The following is a 14,928-nucleotide window of genomic DNA, read 5'->3' on the forward strand; positions in this document are numbered from 1 at the left end:
TTCTTTATATAAATGCAAAACATTCAAATTATAGTATTTATTTTAATCAGTTTCTCACACAGATTTTACAGAATTTTCACATATCTCTAGTCTATCAAACATATATGAGCTTTTCTTTTCTTTATTTCTCTACTTTTCTGCTTTATAATGAACATTGTATATGTGGCCGATCTGCCTTGCATAAAGCCAAACTGATTTTCGGACATGTATTTCTTTAGGTATTAGTGTATTAATTTTACTTTCCTATATTTTCAAGGCTGACTAAGTAGTTTTATGGCTCTATAATTTATATCTTCTTAAACATCTTTCTTGTTTCTATACACAAGTACTATGATTTTCCCAAATCAATTCATGTGGCATTTATCTCATTTAAATTCTAATACAAAAACCGAGTAATATAGATTATCCTAACTATTGGCAGAAACCATTAGTCCTGTCAGCAAGCTTTATCCTGTCTCTCTTTAAGCCTAATATATAACGTCATCATGAATTTCACGTTAGTTTGTTATAATACACGACAAAAAATTTCTTGAGTACTAAAATGTTTATTTTTAATTTAATTTTAATTGAACCCGAAAACTGCTTTTAGGGATGGGTCGACTGTTACAATCCTTGGGCTTATTGGAGAAAAAATGATTGGTCAAGTTATGAACAAAAGATGAAAAGTTATGAAAAAGATAATAAAATAATACACAAGACAATAGTAAATTCAGTAAGTTAATATGTATTTAAGTCTTGTAGGTCAATTTTAGTATCATTATCATGTTTCATGTTTCGATTTCCACTCCGGAAATAATTTTCAAAAAAGATTATTTTACAATAGTGTGCTGTTATTATAACCATATTTTTTGACGGTTATTGTTTTCCAAATTGACGGTTTGATTAATTAACCTCGATCTTGTAGATATATGAAATTAAATTATGATTTTTTTGTGTTTATCCATTATGTGCTTATTAATTAGGTGTTTATGTATTATATGTTTATGTATTGTGTGTTATATATGTTTTATGCATGATATTCTATTAATCCGCTAATGTTGGTAAAATGTTGTATGTTCTTGTTAGTGACTTCTTCTTTTTGTATTGGCAACCATAGCTTGCTACTTTCTGCTAAAGGTTTGCTTCACATTTTTCTTCATTAAGTAAGATCAGAGCTACTTCTTTGATTTTTTTAATTAATGCATTGAAATCGTAATTGATTGCTTTCCTAATGAATGGTATCGAAATTATCTTGTCTATGTTGGCTTTAACGCTTGCCTTAAACCACCATTTTTATACTATATTTAGGGCAGTTTGCATTGAGTTAAAAATAACTTGATTAAACTTCCTGTAAAAGTGACAACTAGGATACTTAGATAACCGTAAGTCGTGATCTAAGGACATGCTGCTCATTCAGTAGATAATCAAAGTATATAGCAAAGACAAAACTATTTCTCTCGGACGTTTCCCATCCTTTATATAAACGACAAAAATGTTTATTCTTTTAGTTTTTTGTCATGTATTAGTTCTTCTGTTTTTGCCACTAATATTTTCTGGCCACTGTATCCTCGTATCTTGGTAAATCCTACCCAACAGTTCCTGATAAACCAGTTCATACAATTCTCTCATGATTCCTCGTTTCATGATTACTACAGTTATCGAGTTATTTGTTCTAAACATGAATAAACTTGGTCTAAACATGAATATGACAAAATGTGAATATCTCTCAGTGGGAACAGATGAAATATGTGACCTAGTCTTGGAAGACGATAAAATCAAAGGCGTGCAATCCTGCAAATATTTGGGGGTCATTTTCAACAAGAAGGGAAGTAGCGCAGATGAAATCAGGGAAAGAATAAACAAGGGCAGAGCAGCGACCCGTGCCTTAAACTCTCTTCTCTGGCAAAAAACAATTCGACGAGAAACCAAAAAACACATTTACGGTAGTATAGTTCAAAGTATTACACTTTACGGTTCGGAAGTATGGGACGTCACCAAAGCTAATAGAAACAAACTTATGACGACAGAAATGGATTATCTGAGACGAAGCTGCGGTAGATCGAAACTGGAGAGAGTTAGAAATGAACAAATAAGAAACGAAATGAAAATGGAGAGAAATATCAATGATGACATAGAAAGAAAACAATTAATCTGGTTCGGACATGTTAAAAGAATGCCAGAGTACAGATGGCCTAGGAGAGTACTGGAATGGATCCCTCCTTAAAGAAGAAAGAGAGGACGACCACGGAGAAGTTGGCGCAACGATATTGATGAAGCAATGGCGGCAAGAGACTTAGAAGAGGCAACTGCATATGACAGAAAAATATGGAAATTGGGGGCGGAGAAGCGGCGACAGCCGTAATAAATCCGTTATTATATATATCTAGTTATTTGGCTCACAGTAACCCTATTTAGTTTCTCGTCCGTGTAGGGTGCCTCGATCTTATGGAACCGTAATCCCATATAAAATATACCTTAATGTCGGACTATGTGAGCATGCTATTTTATATCTTTAGAATATTCTAACTTTCGTTTTATAACATTTTAATTAATGTTATACTTTTAATTAAGTTTAAATTATATATATATATATATACATATATATATATATATATATATATATATATATATATATATACAGTAGACTGCCTCTATAACGAGAACTGAAATGGCAGACTAATTACCTCGTTATAAGCCGATCTCGTTATATCAAACAATAATAATACTGTGCATACATATGAATATGTAGTTTTCTAAAACCATAACTTCCTATAGTGAAGCCATTCACTATAGGAGGCCATTCACTACAATGACACTTGTGAATCATAAATTGTAAATTTCCGAAGAAGTTTATTGCGAGCGGCAGTTGAAAAGGGTATTTATTTATAGCCACTTCTTCTTCATGTACCCTGTCCTTTCAGAACGTTGGTTACCATCATAGCTATCTTAATTTTATTCACTGCCACCCTAAATAGCATGCTTGTATCAACACCATACCAATCTCGCAAGTTCTTCAACCATGAGGTTCTTCTTCGTCCTGGACTGCATTTGCCTGCTATTTTTCCTTGCATGATATTTTGTAGCAACCTATATTTGGGACCTTTCATTACATGTCCGAAATACTCCAGCTTTCTCTGCTTGATGCTTTTTATGATCTCAGTAGTCCTGCTGAGACTACTGACTTATAGCCACGGCTGGTCCAAAACGTAAAAAAACCCGTTTTTTGATCTTATTTTCTCTCGTTATATCCAAATTTGCCTTGCTATAGAGGGTTATATTTCACGGGAAATCTCATGTACCTCGTTATAAGCGAAACCTCGTAATAACCGTGTTCGTTATAGAGGGAGTATACTGTATTATATATATATATATATATATATATATATATATATATATATATATATATATATATATATATATATATATATATATATGTTACGGTAAGAGTGGATAATTGGTAATTGCATACAATTACCAGAGTCGACGGTAAATGTAGAAAATTATTTTCAATTATCTACTTTTACCGGAAATTGTATACAATTACCAATGACCAGCGGTAAAATCATAAAATAATGAAATAAAAACTAAAGGGTAAATTGATTTCGCTATACCAGGAGGAGATTTCATGGTTGATATTTTAAGCATTTTCTTCGCTTGCCTTTCAAAACCATCCTTTGCGCGTTTTCGTTTCATTGTAACAGAATCTTGCCTCTCTGAAATTTGATAAGAAGATAGTTCTTCTAGAATAGCATTAGATTCATTTACTGATGGTTGCTTAGGTTGTTCTGGTTCTTGTTATATTAGAAGCTCATTTGGTTCATCCACTTTTGCTTCTTCACATTCTTCAGAATAAAGACTTGACTGGGTTTCTTCTACTTGTTCCGTAAACGCTTCCAAATCTTCTTCAGTCGAAATATTTTCTAGAGCATCTTCTGGCAGTGATAAAGTTTTCAAACCAATTTTGGCAGGAACCCCAAACATAGCTTCATACGGTCTGTACTTTATGTCAGAATAGTAAGCTCGATTCTTGGCGAATTGTACAAATCGAAAACCTTCTAACCACTTGTCTGTCTGGTTGCTTTTCAACCAGAAACTCAACATATTTTCGATGTCTTGATTTGCAATGTTCAACAGATAGTTCTTACTGACTGTGTCTTGCTTACCGTGTACTGGCTTTAAATCTTTCCACACGGAGCACAGTTCTTCTATAAGTTTGTTGGAGAATTCTCGTTCGTTGTCGCTTTAAAGAATGCTAAGATCTCCAAATGCACAAAATATGCCAAGAAGAACTAATGCACCTTCTTCTGCACGTATAGTTTTCAACGGCCGTAATTGTACAAATTTTGTTAAGCGATTTTGGTAGACAAAAATGAATATGAATTCATTATCTGCTTGGGCTTGCATATCTATCAAATCTATTTGACATCTACTATTCATTTTTTTTGACAGTAGATTTCATTACTAAACCTTTGTTGGGAACTTTGGATTTTTTCTGGCAAGTTTCACACAGATCCAAATAGATCGTTATGGTTTCTACAGTTATGTTCTTGTAAATGTTCTTCATGTCCAATAGATTTATGTGCTCCGTCAATCAATTTAGAGAGTTCTTTCTAATGAACATAAAATAAAACATCTTGTTCATCTTTACTTAAGGGGCAATTAACTTTTTCAGTTTCCCCAACCTTCCAAATATCATACTTTTTCAACCGCTTGTAGTCATCTGGTATCTTATCACTAGTTTTAGATTTACTTACATATAGGATGGTTTATTAAATTTATTTTTTATTATTTGGTACTTCTCCTTTGTAAGCAAAACCGTATTGTGCTTTTTACTATTCATCATTTTAAGTATTTTTGTATTAAAACGATGTTCCATTGTTAAATTAAAAATAATCAATTCTAGTTTACCGACATAAAACGTTATTTCGTTAAAGAAACCACTTAAAAAGATAGGTAGATAACATCGTTATTAATAAAAAAAATACGACGCACGTGGTAAATCAGGATAGAAACACTTTTGATGTCTCAATCAATACTGCAGAGTGAAGACTGATTACGCACTGCGCATCCATGTCGATCGTTATAATTTGAATTTCTTACTTTTACCTATCAAGATCCTCTGGTAAATGTAAACAATTACCGGTAACAGTAGGAAATAAAGGGTTGTTAACGAATATTTCCTACATTTAGCGTCGACTCTAGTAATTGTATACAATTACCGGTAATTTTGTACAATTACCAGATTATCTACGTTAACCGTACTATATATAGATCATGAACTTATACAATATATAAATCTAGACAGAAGAGAAAATAAAAATTACTCTTTTACTATTTGTATTGCGAGTACGCCACAATTTTACTTTAAAATAAGTTTATTTTCACGTTTAGGTTTCCACTTCGGAAATCGTTCTCAAAATACATTGAGAACTAGAACAAGTTATATAACCAGAGTTATTGACATTATGTACTGATAATTTTTTTATATTTTATTCATTATATATATATATATATATATATATATATATATATATATATATATATATATATATATATATATATATATATATATTATATTCATTGTACATATTTTTAACTAAATAATGAATTCTCTAAACACAATTTTGGTCTAGCAATGGGCTCTGCTTTAACTTCATTATTAACGAATATATTTATGGAAGATTTCAAAACAAACATAATTTCTAAACAAAATGTATATGTTGTTTATCAGGCTTTATGGATGAGATCATAATATAAACGATTAAAAAAGGGATAATAAAATTTACAGTGGAAAAAGAATACATTAACACAATACCTTTCATCATTGTTTGGTGTTTTGAGAACGATTTCCTTAATGAAAATTGAAATGTCAAAAAAACTTAGTTTAAAGTAAAATTGTGGCTCATTCCCAATAAAAATAGTGAAATATTGTATTAGATGTCATAAGAAAATAACTTCAGAACTTTATATATTTGATATATTATTTGGATGTTTTTCGTAATTTTACTTATATTTTACTAGTTTAACATATTTTATTATTAAAATTTTTAAAAATTATCGAAAATGGATTTTTAGAACGTTTTCGATCTTATCAGATCATCATCAGTGAAAAACCTACAAATAAATATGACCACAAATAGGTAAATTAAATTTTCATATTTTTAGAATTTTTTAATACAATTAGGTACTATACTTTTTTTAAATACATACAGAAACTCTTGTATATAGGGACCCCATTAAGTTAATCAAACATTTACATATTTATATATTTATTTTGAATAGAATTTGAATCCAATATGCTTACAATATTTTTAACCAACATTCTTGTTACTAGTACATATGTTCCTCCCCTTTCTGTCATATACTACACCCTTTTGTGATTACACCACATTTATTTAAATAATTACAATTTTACAATATTCATGTTTACCATTTTCCTTTAAAACTCCACTTGTTCTCTATACATATTTTTTATGAATTTAAACTTCTACAGTTACTCACACATAGGCAACCATCAATAGGTACCTACTATTTGAATTCAATCAGAATCTCCAATTTTTCAGTCATGTCTACAAAACATTCATGTTATCAACAGTGTATTCTCCAAATTCAACATATCACTATTGATTTTTTTATAAAACCCTTATATTAATAAGTCAGTTTATTTAATGACGTAATGACGTGAAGGCCAATATTTATCTAATTTTAATTATTCATAATACAATTACCTATTCTTTTTCTTCGACAACAAATAATTTTTTTTAATAAATATCATCTAAAATTATAATATAAATATGATTCTAAATAACACTCTTAATAAACATATAGGTACACTTCACGTCATATAAAACTGGTAGGTACACTTTTTTTTCCCAATGTAAACCTGTGTTCAGACTGGACACAATGGTTCGTAAATCAATTCGTTGTTGCCATCACAGATAACGGAATTGCACTAAATCTAAATAAAAAAAAATAACGTTCAAAAATGTATTATTGTAATTGTATTGTAATGTAGATAAGTATTATTTTTATCAATAACAACAAAAAACCGTATCTAATTAATTTAATAACCAGAGATAGGGTTGAGTTAATATTTAAAATGTTTAAAGGATCTTTAAACCTAGGGTATTGGAACAGGGAACATTGGAATGCGTCTACTGTAATTTTATACTTCAATTGCCTACCGAATACAAACTGTATTTTGTGTTAATTAGTTTAGTAACAGGCAAACTACCAAGATTAATTGATTATTTAGTACAAGAACGATAAAAAAATATTATACTTTATCCTACGTATTATAAACTATAAAATATCCGGGGCGAAAAAACGCTTTTCAAAACATGACAGTTACAATCCAATATCCGACTGTAATGTTTTATTATACCTAATAATTTAAAGTTATGTCTAGATCGATTATCTATCATTATTTTTGAATTGAAATATTGTTATAAGTTATAATAAGACACAAATCAATGTATGGGTACTTAATTGAGATGATGAAAAATTACAAAATTAATATGGGAATTTTTTAGGATACATTTAAACAAATTTAATGTGATTGACTGATCGAGAATGCTTGATAATGTTTTAGTTTTTAGTACACTTAAAACTGGCGGTCTGTCGCACAGCCCTGCTTTTAGCTGGTTTCATATAATATTTTCGTTGAACTGGCAACAAGCCCTAGAAATTAGAATGACACATGTGACAAGATCAACGTACACAACTTAAAAAACACGATTTTTGGTTATAAGACTTGTACCAGTTTTTTATGACGCGAACGGTACTATTTGATTATTTAAAAAAAACTACCTACCTATCACTTGTTTTGAAGGTCTTGTTATTTCAAAACATTGTTTACTTCCTTCTGTCAACAGTTTGTTGTTACCTCTCAGGGCGTAAGCACAGAATAATAATCAGAATGCCCACTCTGCTTGAAAAAATAAGTACGCGCATCTCGTTCGCGCGGACGGAATCAACCAATATTTTAGTCGGAACCAGTGCTGTTCAGTGACATTTTATCTGGTGTACATAGAGACCGAGCATAGACAAATTAACCAGGTTTAATATATTTACGACAACTAAAGACACAATATGCACTATTTTATTCGTACTTTTAGTTGAAGAATAGATTAACTTATTTCAAATGTACTAAATTATTAATCCCTAAAAATTTAAATTACAATTCTGTCGTAGCTTGTCACAAACTTCTCAATTCGAGTCTGTTTCCGCCTAAAACATGGCGTTCGCGTGCTGACAAACTTCAAAGGCGTCATCTAAGAGTGGTCATTCTGATTGTTATTTATTCTGTGGCGTAAGGTTCTATTAAAAAATGTAATCCTTAATCATCGATCTAGTGTCTTAATAATTATAATGTTGGTCATTCCAATTGCGTAATTTAAGGGTCATCTGACATTATTATGTGGCTAGTCCCAAGTACTATATTAATCCTAAACATTTCAATACAACAGTCAAAATTTTACCCTTTTGTTTTCAGTTTTTATGTGGTTATACTTATTTGTAGGGTTTTTACTGATGATAATCTGATATAATTGAAAACGTTATGATAATTTATAAATCCATTTTTTTATACCATTTTAAAAGAAGAAGTTTTTACTTCATTTTTAAACTATAGTAAACACCCAACCACTGGGGATTTCCCTTTTAAATTTTAGAAATAAATTGTATAAGTATAAATTTATGTTAATGTCTAATTACATTATATTATTAGGAGTCTCATTATTCAAAAACGGAAATGGACAAAAGATGGAAAAGAGTTATGTTTAACTTTTCGCATAGTTCTAAATTTCCTCTAGTTATTACATTAAAAGTAGACCATGATGCAATATTAAGGTCTCAACCGTCTATTAGTGAAGGTCTATGCGTATGTACTTCAGAATGTCTTAGAAAAAACCGACCAAAGTAAGTAAACAATGATAGTATTTGTTTTTTTTTTTATTATCATAACGTTTAGTCCATTTTATATTATATTGTTACACCTCTTTGTTATTACTTTATTTGAAATAGCAAACAATACAATATACAGTCCATCTAATTTACTTACCGTTGCACGTCATTATCATTGACAGAGATCGAAGTTGACATAGTTGCCAAAGTATAAAAAAATCCTGAATCCATTTTAAGTCAAATAGGTCACATAATTATTATTATACTCTTTACAACGACTATTTAAATTCTTACGTGACATTTTTGAAATAAAACACACTAATTTTGTTCTAAAAAGAACAGATTTTATTAAATAGGTAAAAATATAAAACAAGAGGTATTCACTTTAAAATTCAAAATAATAAAGTATAAAAAGTTTCAACACCGCAACTGTCAAACGGGTGTTACCAATTAATGCCAAAATATCACCTTCGTTCGAGTACAGTTGCAGTGTGTTCCGAACAAATGTTCTTTATAAAAATGCTTTATAATGCATTTATACAAATTAAATGAAACATATTACTGTGTATTTCTTTAAGTTAACATTAATAGAAATCTTTAAATATTATTTCTACGCGTATATAATAAAATATGTCTATTGACTGTAATGCCAGTGTACTCTGCAAAGTGAATATAAAAAAGAACACACCTACCGCCTAAATATTTCGTGTTGGTATCATGTGACGTCACGGGCTATGACGCGGATGACGTGCAACGGTAAGTAAATTAGATGAAGTATATATACTTTATAATAAGTTTTACTCAATGACAACTATTCAAAACTCAAATACTACTGTTATTCAAACTATCAACTTGCTGTGTTTATATACATTTTCTGACGTACCAGACTTTATCAGACATTTTAGGATTTTTCGATGACATCTCTAGATTTTTAGTACTTCTCCATTTTCGTCAAGGGACTTTTTATATATGGAATAAATTTTATAGAACTGTCGTAACACTGCTCCTTCCTTTATAGTTATATTCGCTCCCAGTTTCGTAAGTTTAGGAAAAATTCTCTTATGTTTGGGATTGTATAATCATACTGGGTCACCTCTTTCGAAAGTTGTCCCGGTAGCATGCATGCCGAGCCTGGTCTTGACTTTATCACTTTGGAAACTTCATTTCCCTTTCTATTATGATTATCGATGGAGAATAACCGGTTGCTTCATGTTCGGAACTTTTATAGGTTAACAGGAAAAGATGAATTAAATTATCCCAATATTTTTTATTATCAGCGACAAACATTGTATTGACAAACAGTTCTGTTATGTCTTTCGACTATTACATCTGAGAGCGGATAGAAAGGGGAAGTGCGAGTTTAAAAACATCCAAGATTTTCATTAATTCTTGCCATAATTCTAATTCAAAATTTCGTTCTTGATCAGAATGTAACTCTAAAGAAAAACCATGTCTTAATACGACGTGTAATTACGAATGCTTCCGTGTAAATTATGAATACTGTAGTCGCTTCTTGATTCGGAAGTAATATGTACATACTATAAGTCGATAAAACTTTAAATTTTAAGTTTGTCTCTACCTTTGCATCACCTTTCTGATCTAATGAGCTGTTACGCCATTAATATAATATTATAACAAATTAGATGTCAACATAACAAAAATTGCGTGAAAATGCAGCAATATGTGTCAAGGTGAAAAATAGAAATCTGCTACTTCTTATTGCGCCATCTTCTTTCGAAGGTTGGCGATCCAATTGGCAATTGAAGCTTTGAAAACTGCTGCACGAAAGATTTCTGTGGATGAGCGGTCAAACCATCTTCTCAGGTCTTTCAGCCACGAGTTCTGGCGTCTTCCAACTGATCTTTTGCCCTGCACTTTACTTTTCAATATGATTTGGAGTAGTTCATATCTTTCACCTCTCAACACATGATCAAAGTATTGTATTTTTCTCTCTTTGATTATGCTGATCAATTCTTTTTGTTTACTCATGCACCGAAGTACCTCACCATTAATAACTTTTTGTATCTCAGTATCCAGTTGTTCTCAGAATTTCGATCATCTTTTGATTTTTAACGCAGTGAAATGCTTTTCGATAATCAATAAAACATGCATATACATCTACATTCATGTCTCTTCATCGTTGTGTTAACACATTTAACGCAAAAAGGGCTTCTTGTGTTCCCAATCCCTTTCGAAATCCGAATTGAGTATCACTCATCTAAAACTCACGCTTCTTGTAAATTCGTGTATAAATAATTCTGAGAAAAGTTTTAAGGACATAAGACATCATGCTTAATATTCGACAGTCATCGCAGTGTAAGGCATTGGATTTTTTTTGGTAATGTTACGAATGTTGATTTTAGCCAGTCTGATGGTATTTTACCTGTGTCATATCTCGTATTGAATAGTGCTGTTTTTATATTTTTATATTTATATTTTTTATTGAATACTGCTAAAGTCGAGGATTTTACTTTCGTTGTCTGCAATTAATTTGTATTTCGACATTGATATTGTCTGGACCGGTGGGGGTCTGGACAAATAATAATAAGGAAATAATAAAAATGCGCGGCTAAATGGAAGAAAGAGGCTTAGTACATGAAAGTGACCACTAGGAAATTCAAGGATGGAATCAGCCAATTTGCATGCCTGTAAAGAGATATTTTGAACAAATATTTCCTAAGCTAGTTTATTTATTAAGATTTGCGTAAAATAGGTTACCTTGACGAGATAATTATTTTATAATAACCTGACCACTGAAATTTAAATTACAAAGTAAGAAAAAAACTAAGACCTTAAAAAGTTCTAAAGTATTGTATAAAGTTAAATATATAAGTTAGATTAAATATCCGCCCATCGTCCCGGACCAATATATCCTGTAACAATAGTAATAACAGAGAACAACCGAACACAGAGAAGCGACAGTCCTTTGAAGTTACGTGGCCAAGCCGCCAATGACAGCTAACAACCAGAAAATTAATAGTCAGTGGGCATATCACACAATATAAATTCTTAAGAGCGTAGGCGCAAAATTTCGGGCCAATGTTTTTTAAATGTATTCATTTTTTTCGAATCCTGAAAAAACTAATAAGTATTTTTGAAAAATTTAAACGCAGAATGAAAGACTACATTATTACTGAGGGCCGAAAGTCCCTGAAAACACCTATAATGTTTATTTTAATAAGTTACAGGGGTGAAAAAAAGAGAAAATTTAGTGTAATTTTTAATTTCAAATATCTCATTCAAAAAAACTTTTTGTTTATTCTAAGGGACTTTCGGCCCTCGGTAATAATGTAATCTTTCATTCTGTGTTTAAATTGTTCAAAAATATTTGTTAGTTTTCTCAGGATTCGAAAAAAATGATTGTATTTAAAAAGGATTGGCCCGAAATTTTGCGCCTACGCTCTTAAGCAAAACAAAGAAATTACTAAAAATCTTAAAATTACAACAGAACAAGACTTCAAAATTGCAAAAACATGGTTGCAAATAAACAAACTTACATTAAATTATGAAAAACTAAATAGGTACTCATCTACTTTTTGCTATACCTATACAAAAGTTGTCTGCCAATTTTTAATTCGTTAAATATAAATAACAAAGATCATTGAAGGTACTGCGTCATGCGCCAATGTTTTTCTTTTATTTCCTTTTACAATAACATTATCTTCAAAATGCAGTTCACAAATCCTATAATTATTATAAAGTGAATCCATTTCGAATAACAAATCTTCTCGTCTGCAAGCTTCTATCCACACTTTGGCACTACAAATTTTTAACAGAACAAATTTTAAACAAAGAACTTTTTCTGTATTTATAAATAATACTTTATTACTTACAACTATAAGAGTATTAGTATATTCTAAGTATATTGTAAGTTATGAAATATTTAACTTTTGTCAATATCTAATCTTAATAAATTTACAGTTTTCTCCTGACTAAATCACAAAAATGTCACTAAATATTGAGATATGCAACAAATAAAGTTTTAATATTTTTTATTTGTAATTCCCATTTAAAACTCCTAAATATTTTATGTACTTCGATCCATATATTTGATCTTTTTTATTTATATTTAACGAATTAAAAATTGGCAGGCAACTTTTGTATATAGCAAAAAGTAGATGAGTACCTATTTAGTTTTTTCATAATTTAATGTAAGTTTGTTTATTTGCAACCATGTTTTTGCAATTTTGAAGTCTTGTTCTATTGTAATTTTAAGATTTCCCAATTATCGGTCTAATTATGTTTCCAACAATTTTTAGTTTGAGCATTTTAGTAATGTCTTTGTTTCGTTTAAGAGCGTAGGCGCAAAATTTCGGGCCAATGCTTTTTAACATTTTTTTGGAATCCTGAGAAAACTAACAAATATTTTTGAAAAATTTAAACACAGAATGAAAGATTACATTATTACCGAGGGCCGAAAGTCCCTTAGAATAAACAAAAAGTTTTTTTGAATGAGATATTTGAAATTAAAATCACACTAAATTTTCTCTTTTTTTTTTCACCCCTGTAACTTATTAAAATAAACATTATAGAAGTTTTCGGGGACTTTTGGCCCTCAGTAATAATGTGGTCTTTCATTCTGCGTTTAAATTTTTCAAAAAGACTTATTAGTTTTTTCAGGATTCGAAAAAAATGAATACATTTAAAAAACATTTGCCCGAAATTTTGCACCTACGCTCTTAAATAAAATATTCTCGTGTATAAAACCCTTTATATATTTTTATTTCCTAAAAATACTATATTCGTATTGTTGTCTTCGAGCGCACTGACGTCGGGCCACCATCTGTTGATTTTTTGACCTGAGCCTTCGGAGACTTGCGTCTTTCAATAAAAGGAATAGCACTGACACCAAATTTAATGTTTTCATTTTGAACTATCCCTTGGCAGACCAAAGTTTATTTTTTATAGCTCGGACAGACACGTCGGCGTCGGCTTACTGTTCGAAAGTCAAACCAATACTATTATGTAATAACTAATAATAATTGCAAAGCAATAGTAATTACCTGTTATTATTCTTAGGAAATCTAAATAAACTTATTCCTTTTCCTGTCACAGATGAACATCCGCGAATCGCACAAATATATCCAGACATTTTAAATATAAATTAAACTTTTAACTATAAACTATAACTATAAACTTATATATTTAACTATGACTATAAACTATAACTATAACCTTTTAACTATAAATAAATTATATAAATGGTCAAATGCACTTGTTGTGTCGAGTATTTACCATAGACGCCTACGGACTATCGAAAACAACCAGAATTAAAGAATAAGCACGTGTTTTTGACAGTTACACAACCAGAATCGGGCATGCGTATACAAAAATGGTACACGCTTTTGGACCGTTGTGTCGCTTCTATGTGTTCGGTTTTTCTATGGTAATAATGTGACTAGTAAGTATAACACAATATTAAAAAGAGGTTATAGTAAAACCGATGATGTGTTCCTGTAGGACTCTGAATAGTTAGGAATAACGAACTCCCAAATTATCCAATCCTATCTCCTGTATCACAGAGTGGTCATGTTAAGAGATAGATTATAACCTGGTCTGAAATTCAGATCGAATTCTGAAGGGAGAAATCCCCAAACGAAACACAACCAAAAATAAATAAAAATTCTTCCCAAATTAAAGTTGATTCCAGTACCTAGGTTGGCCGGCTAAAAAACAAATTTCTTATTTACTCTATTATTCTTTACACTCAAAAACTAATATTATCATAACAATAAAACACTGAAAACTTTGTTTTCAAAACTTCCACAAAATTAATTTTTTTTAGATTTTATAATAATTTTGTGGAAGTTTTAAAAAAAAAGTTTTCAGTGTTTTATTGTTATATTTTATAAAATAAATTTCCATCAAGTAACGGTCGAATCCATCACTTATTACTTATCCATCAATATTATAATGTTTCAAGTTAAGAAGTGAGAAATTTGTGATATTTTAGATAGAAACGGGAAGCTGAATATTAATTAAATTCATTTTTAAATAGGAAGATTATTAGTGAAACTCTTTTAATTTTACACTAAATCTTGAAAT

General features: G+C 30.3%; 1 protein-coding gene across 1 annotated transcript in view; it reads left to right on the plus strand.

Moving 5' to 3' along the window:
* The window catches only part of LOC140434739 (uncharacterized), a 241,287-nt gene that overhangs the window by 66,392 nt on the left and 159,967 nt on the right, over positions 1–14,928 (plus strand). The window contains exons 3-4 of the mRNA XM_072523228.1: positions 590–712; positions 8,708–8,898. Of these exons, the coding sequence (XP_072379329.1) occupies positions 590–712; positions 8,708–8,898 (314 nt within the window). The remainder of the gene's footprint in view (positions 1–589; positions 713–8,707; positions 8,899–14,928) is intronic.

This window comes from Diabrotica undecimpunctata, chromosome 2, assembly GCF_040954645.1.
Source record: "Diabrotica undecimpunctata isolate CICGRU chromosome 2, icDiaUnde3, whole genome shotgun sequence".
Lineage (NCBI taxonomy): Eukaryota > Metazoa > Arthropoda > Insecta > Coleoptera > Chrysomelidae > Diabrotica > Diabrotica undecimpunctata.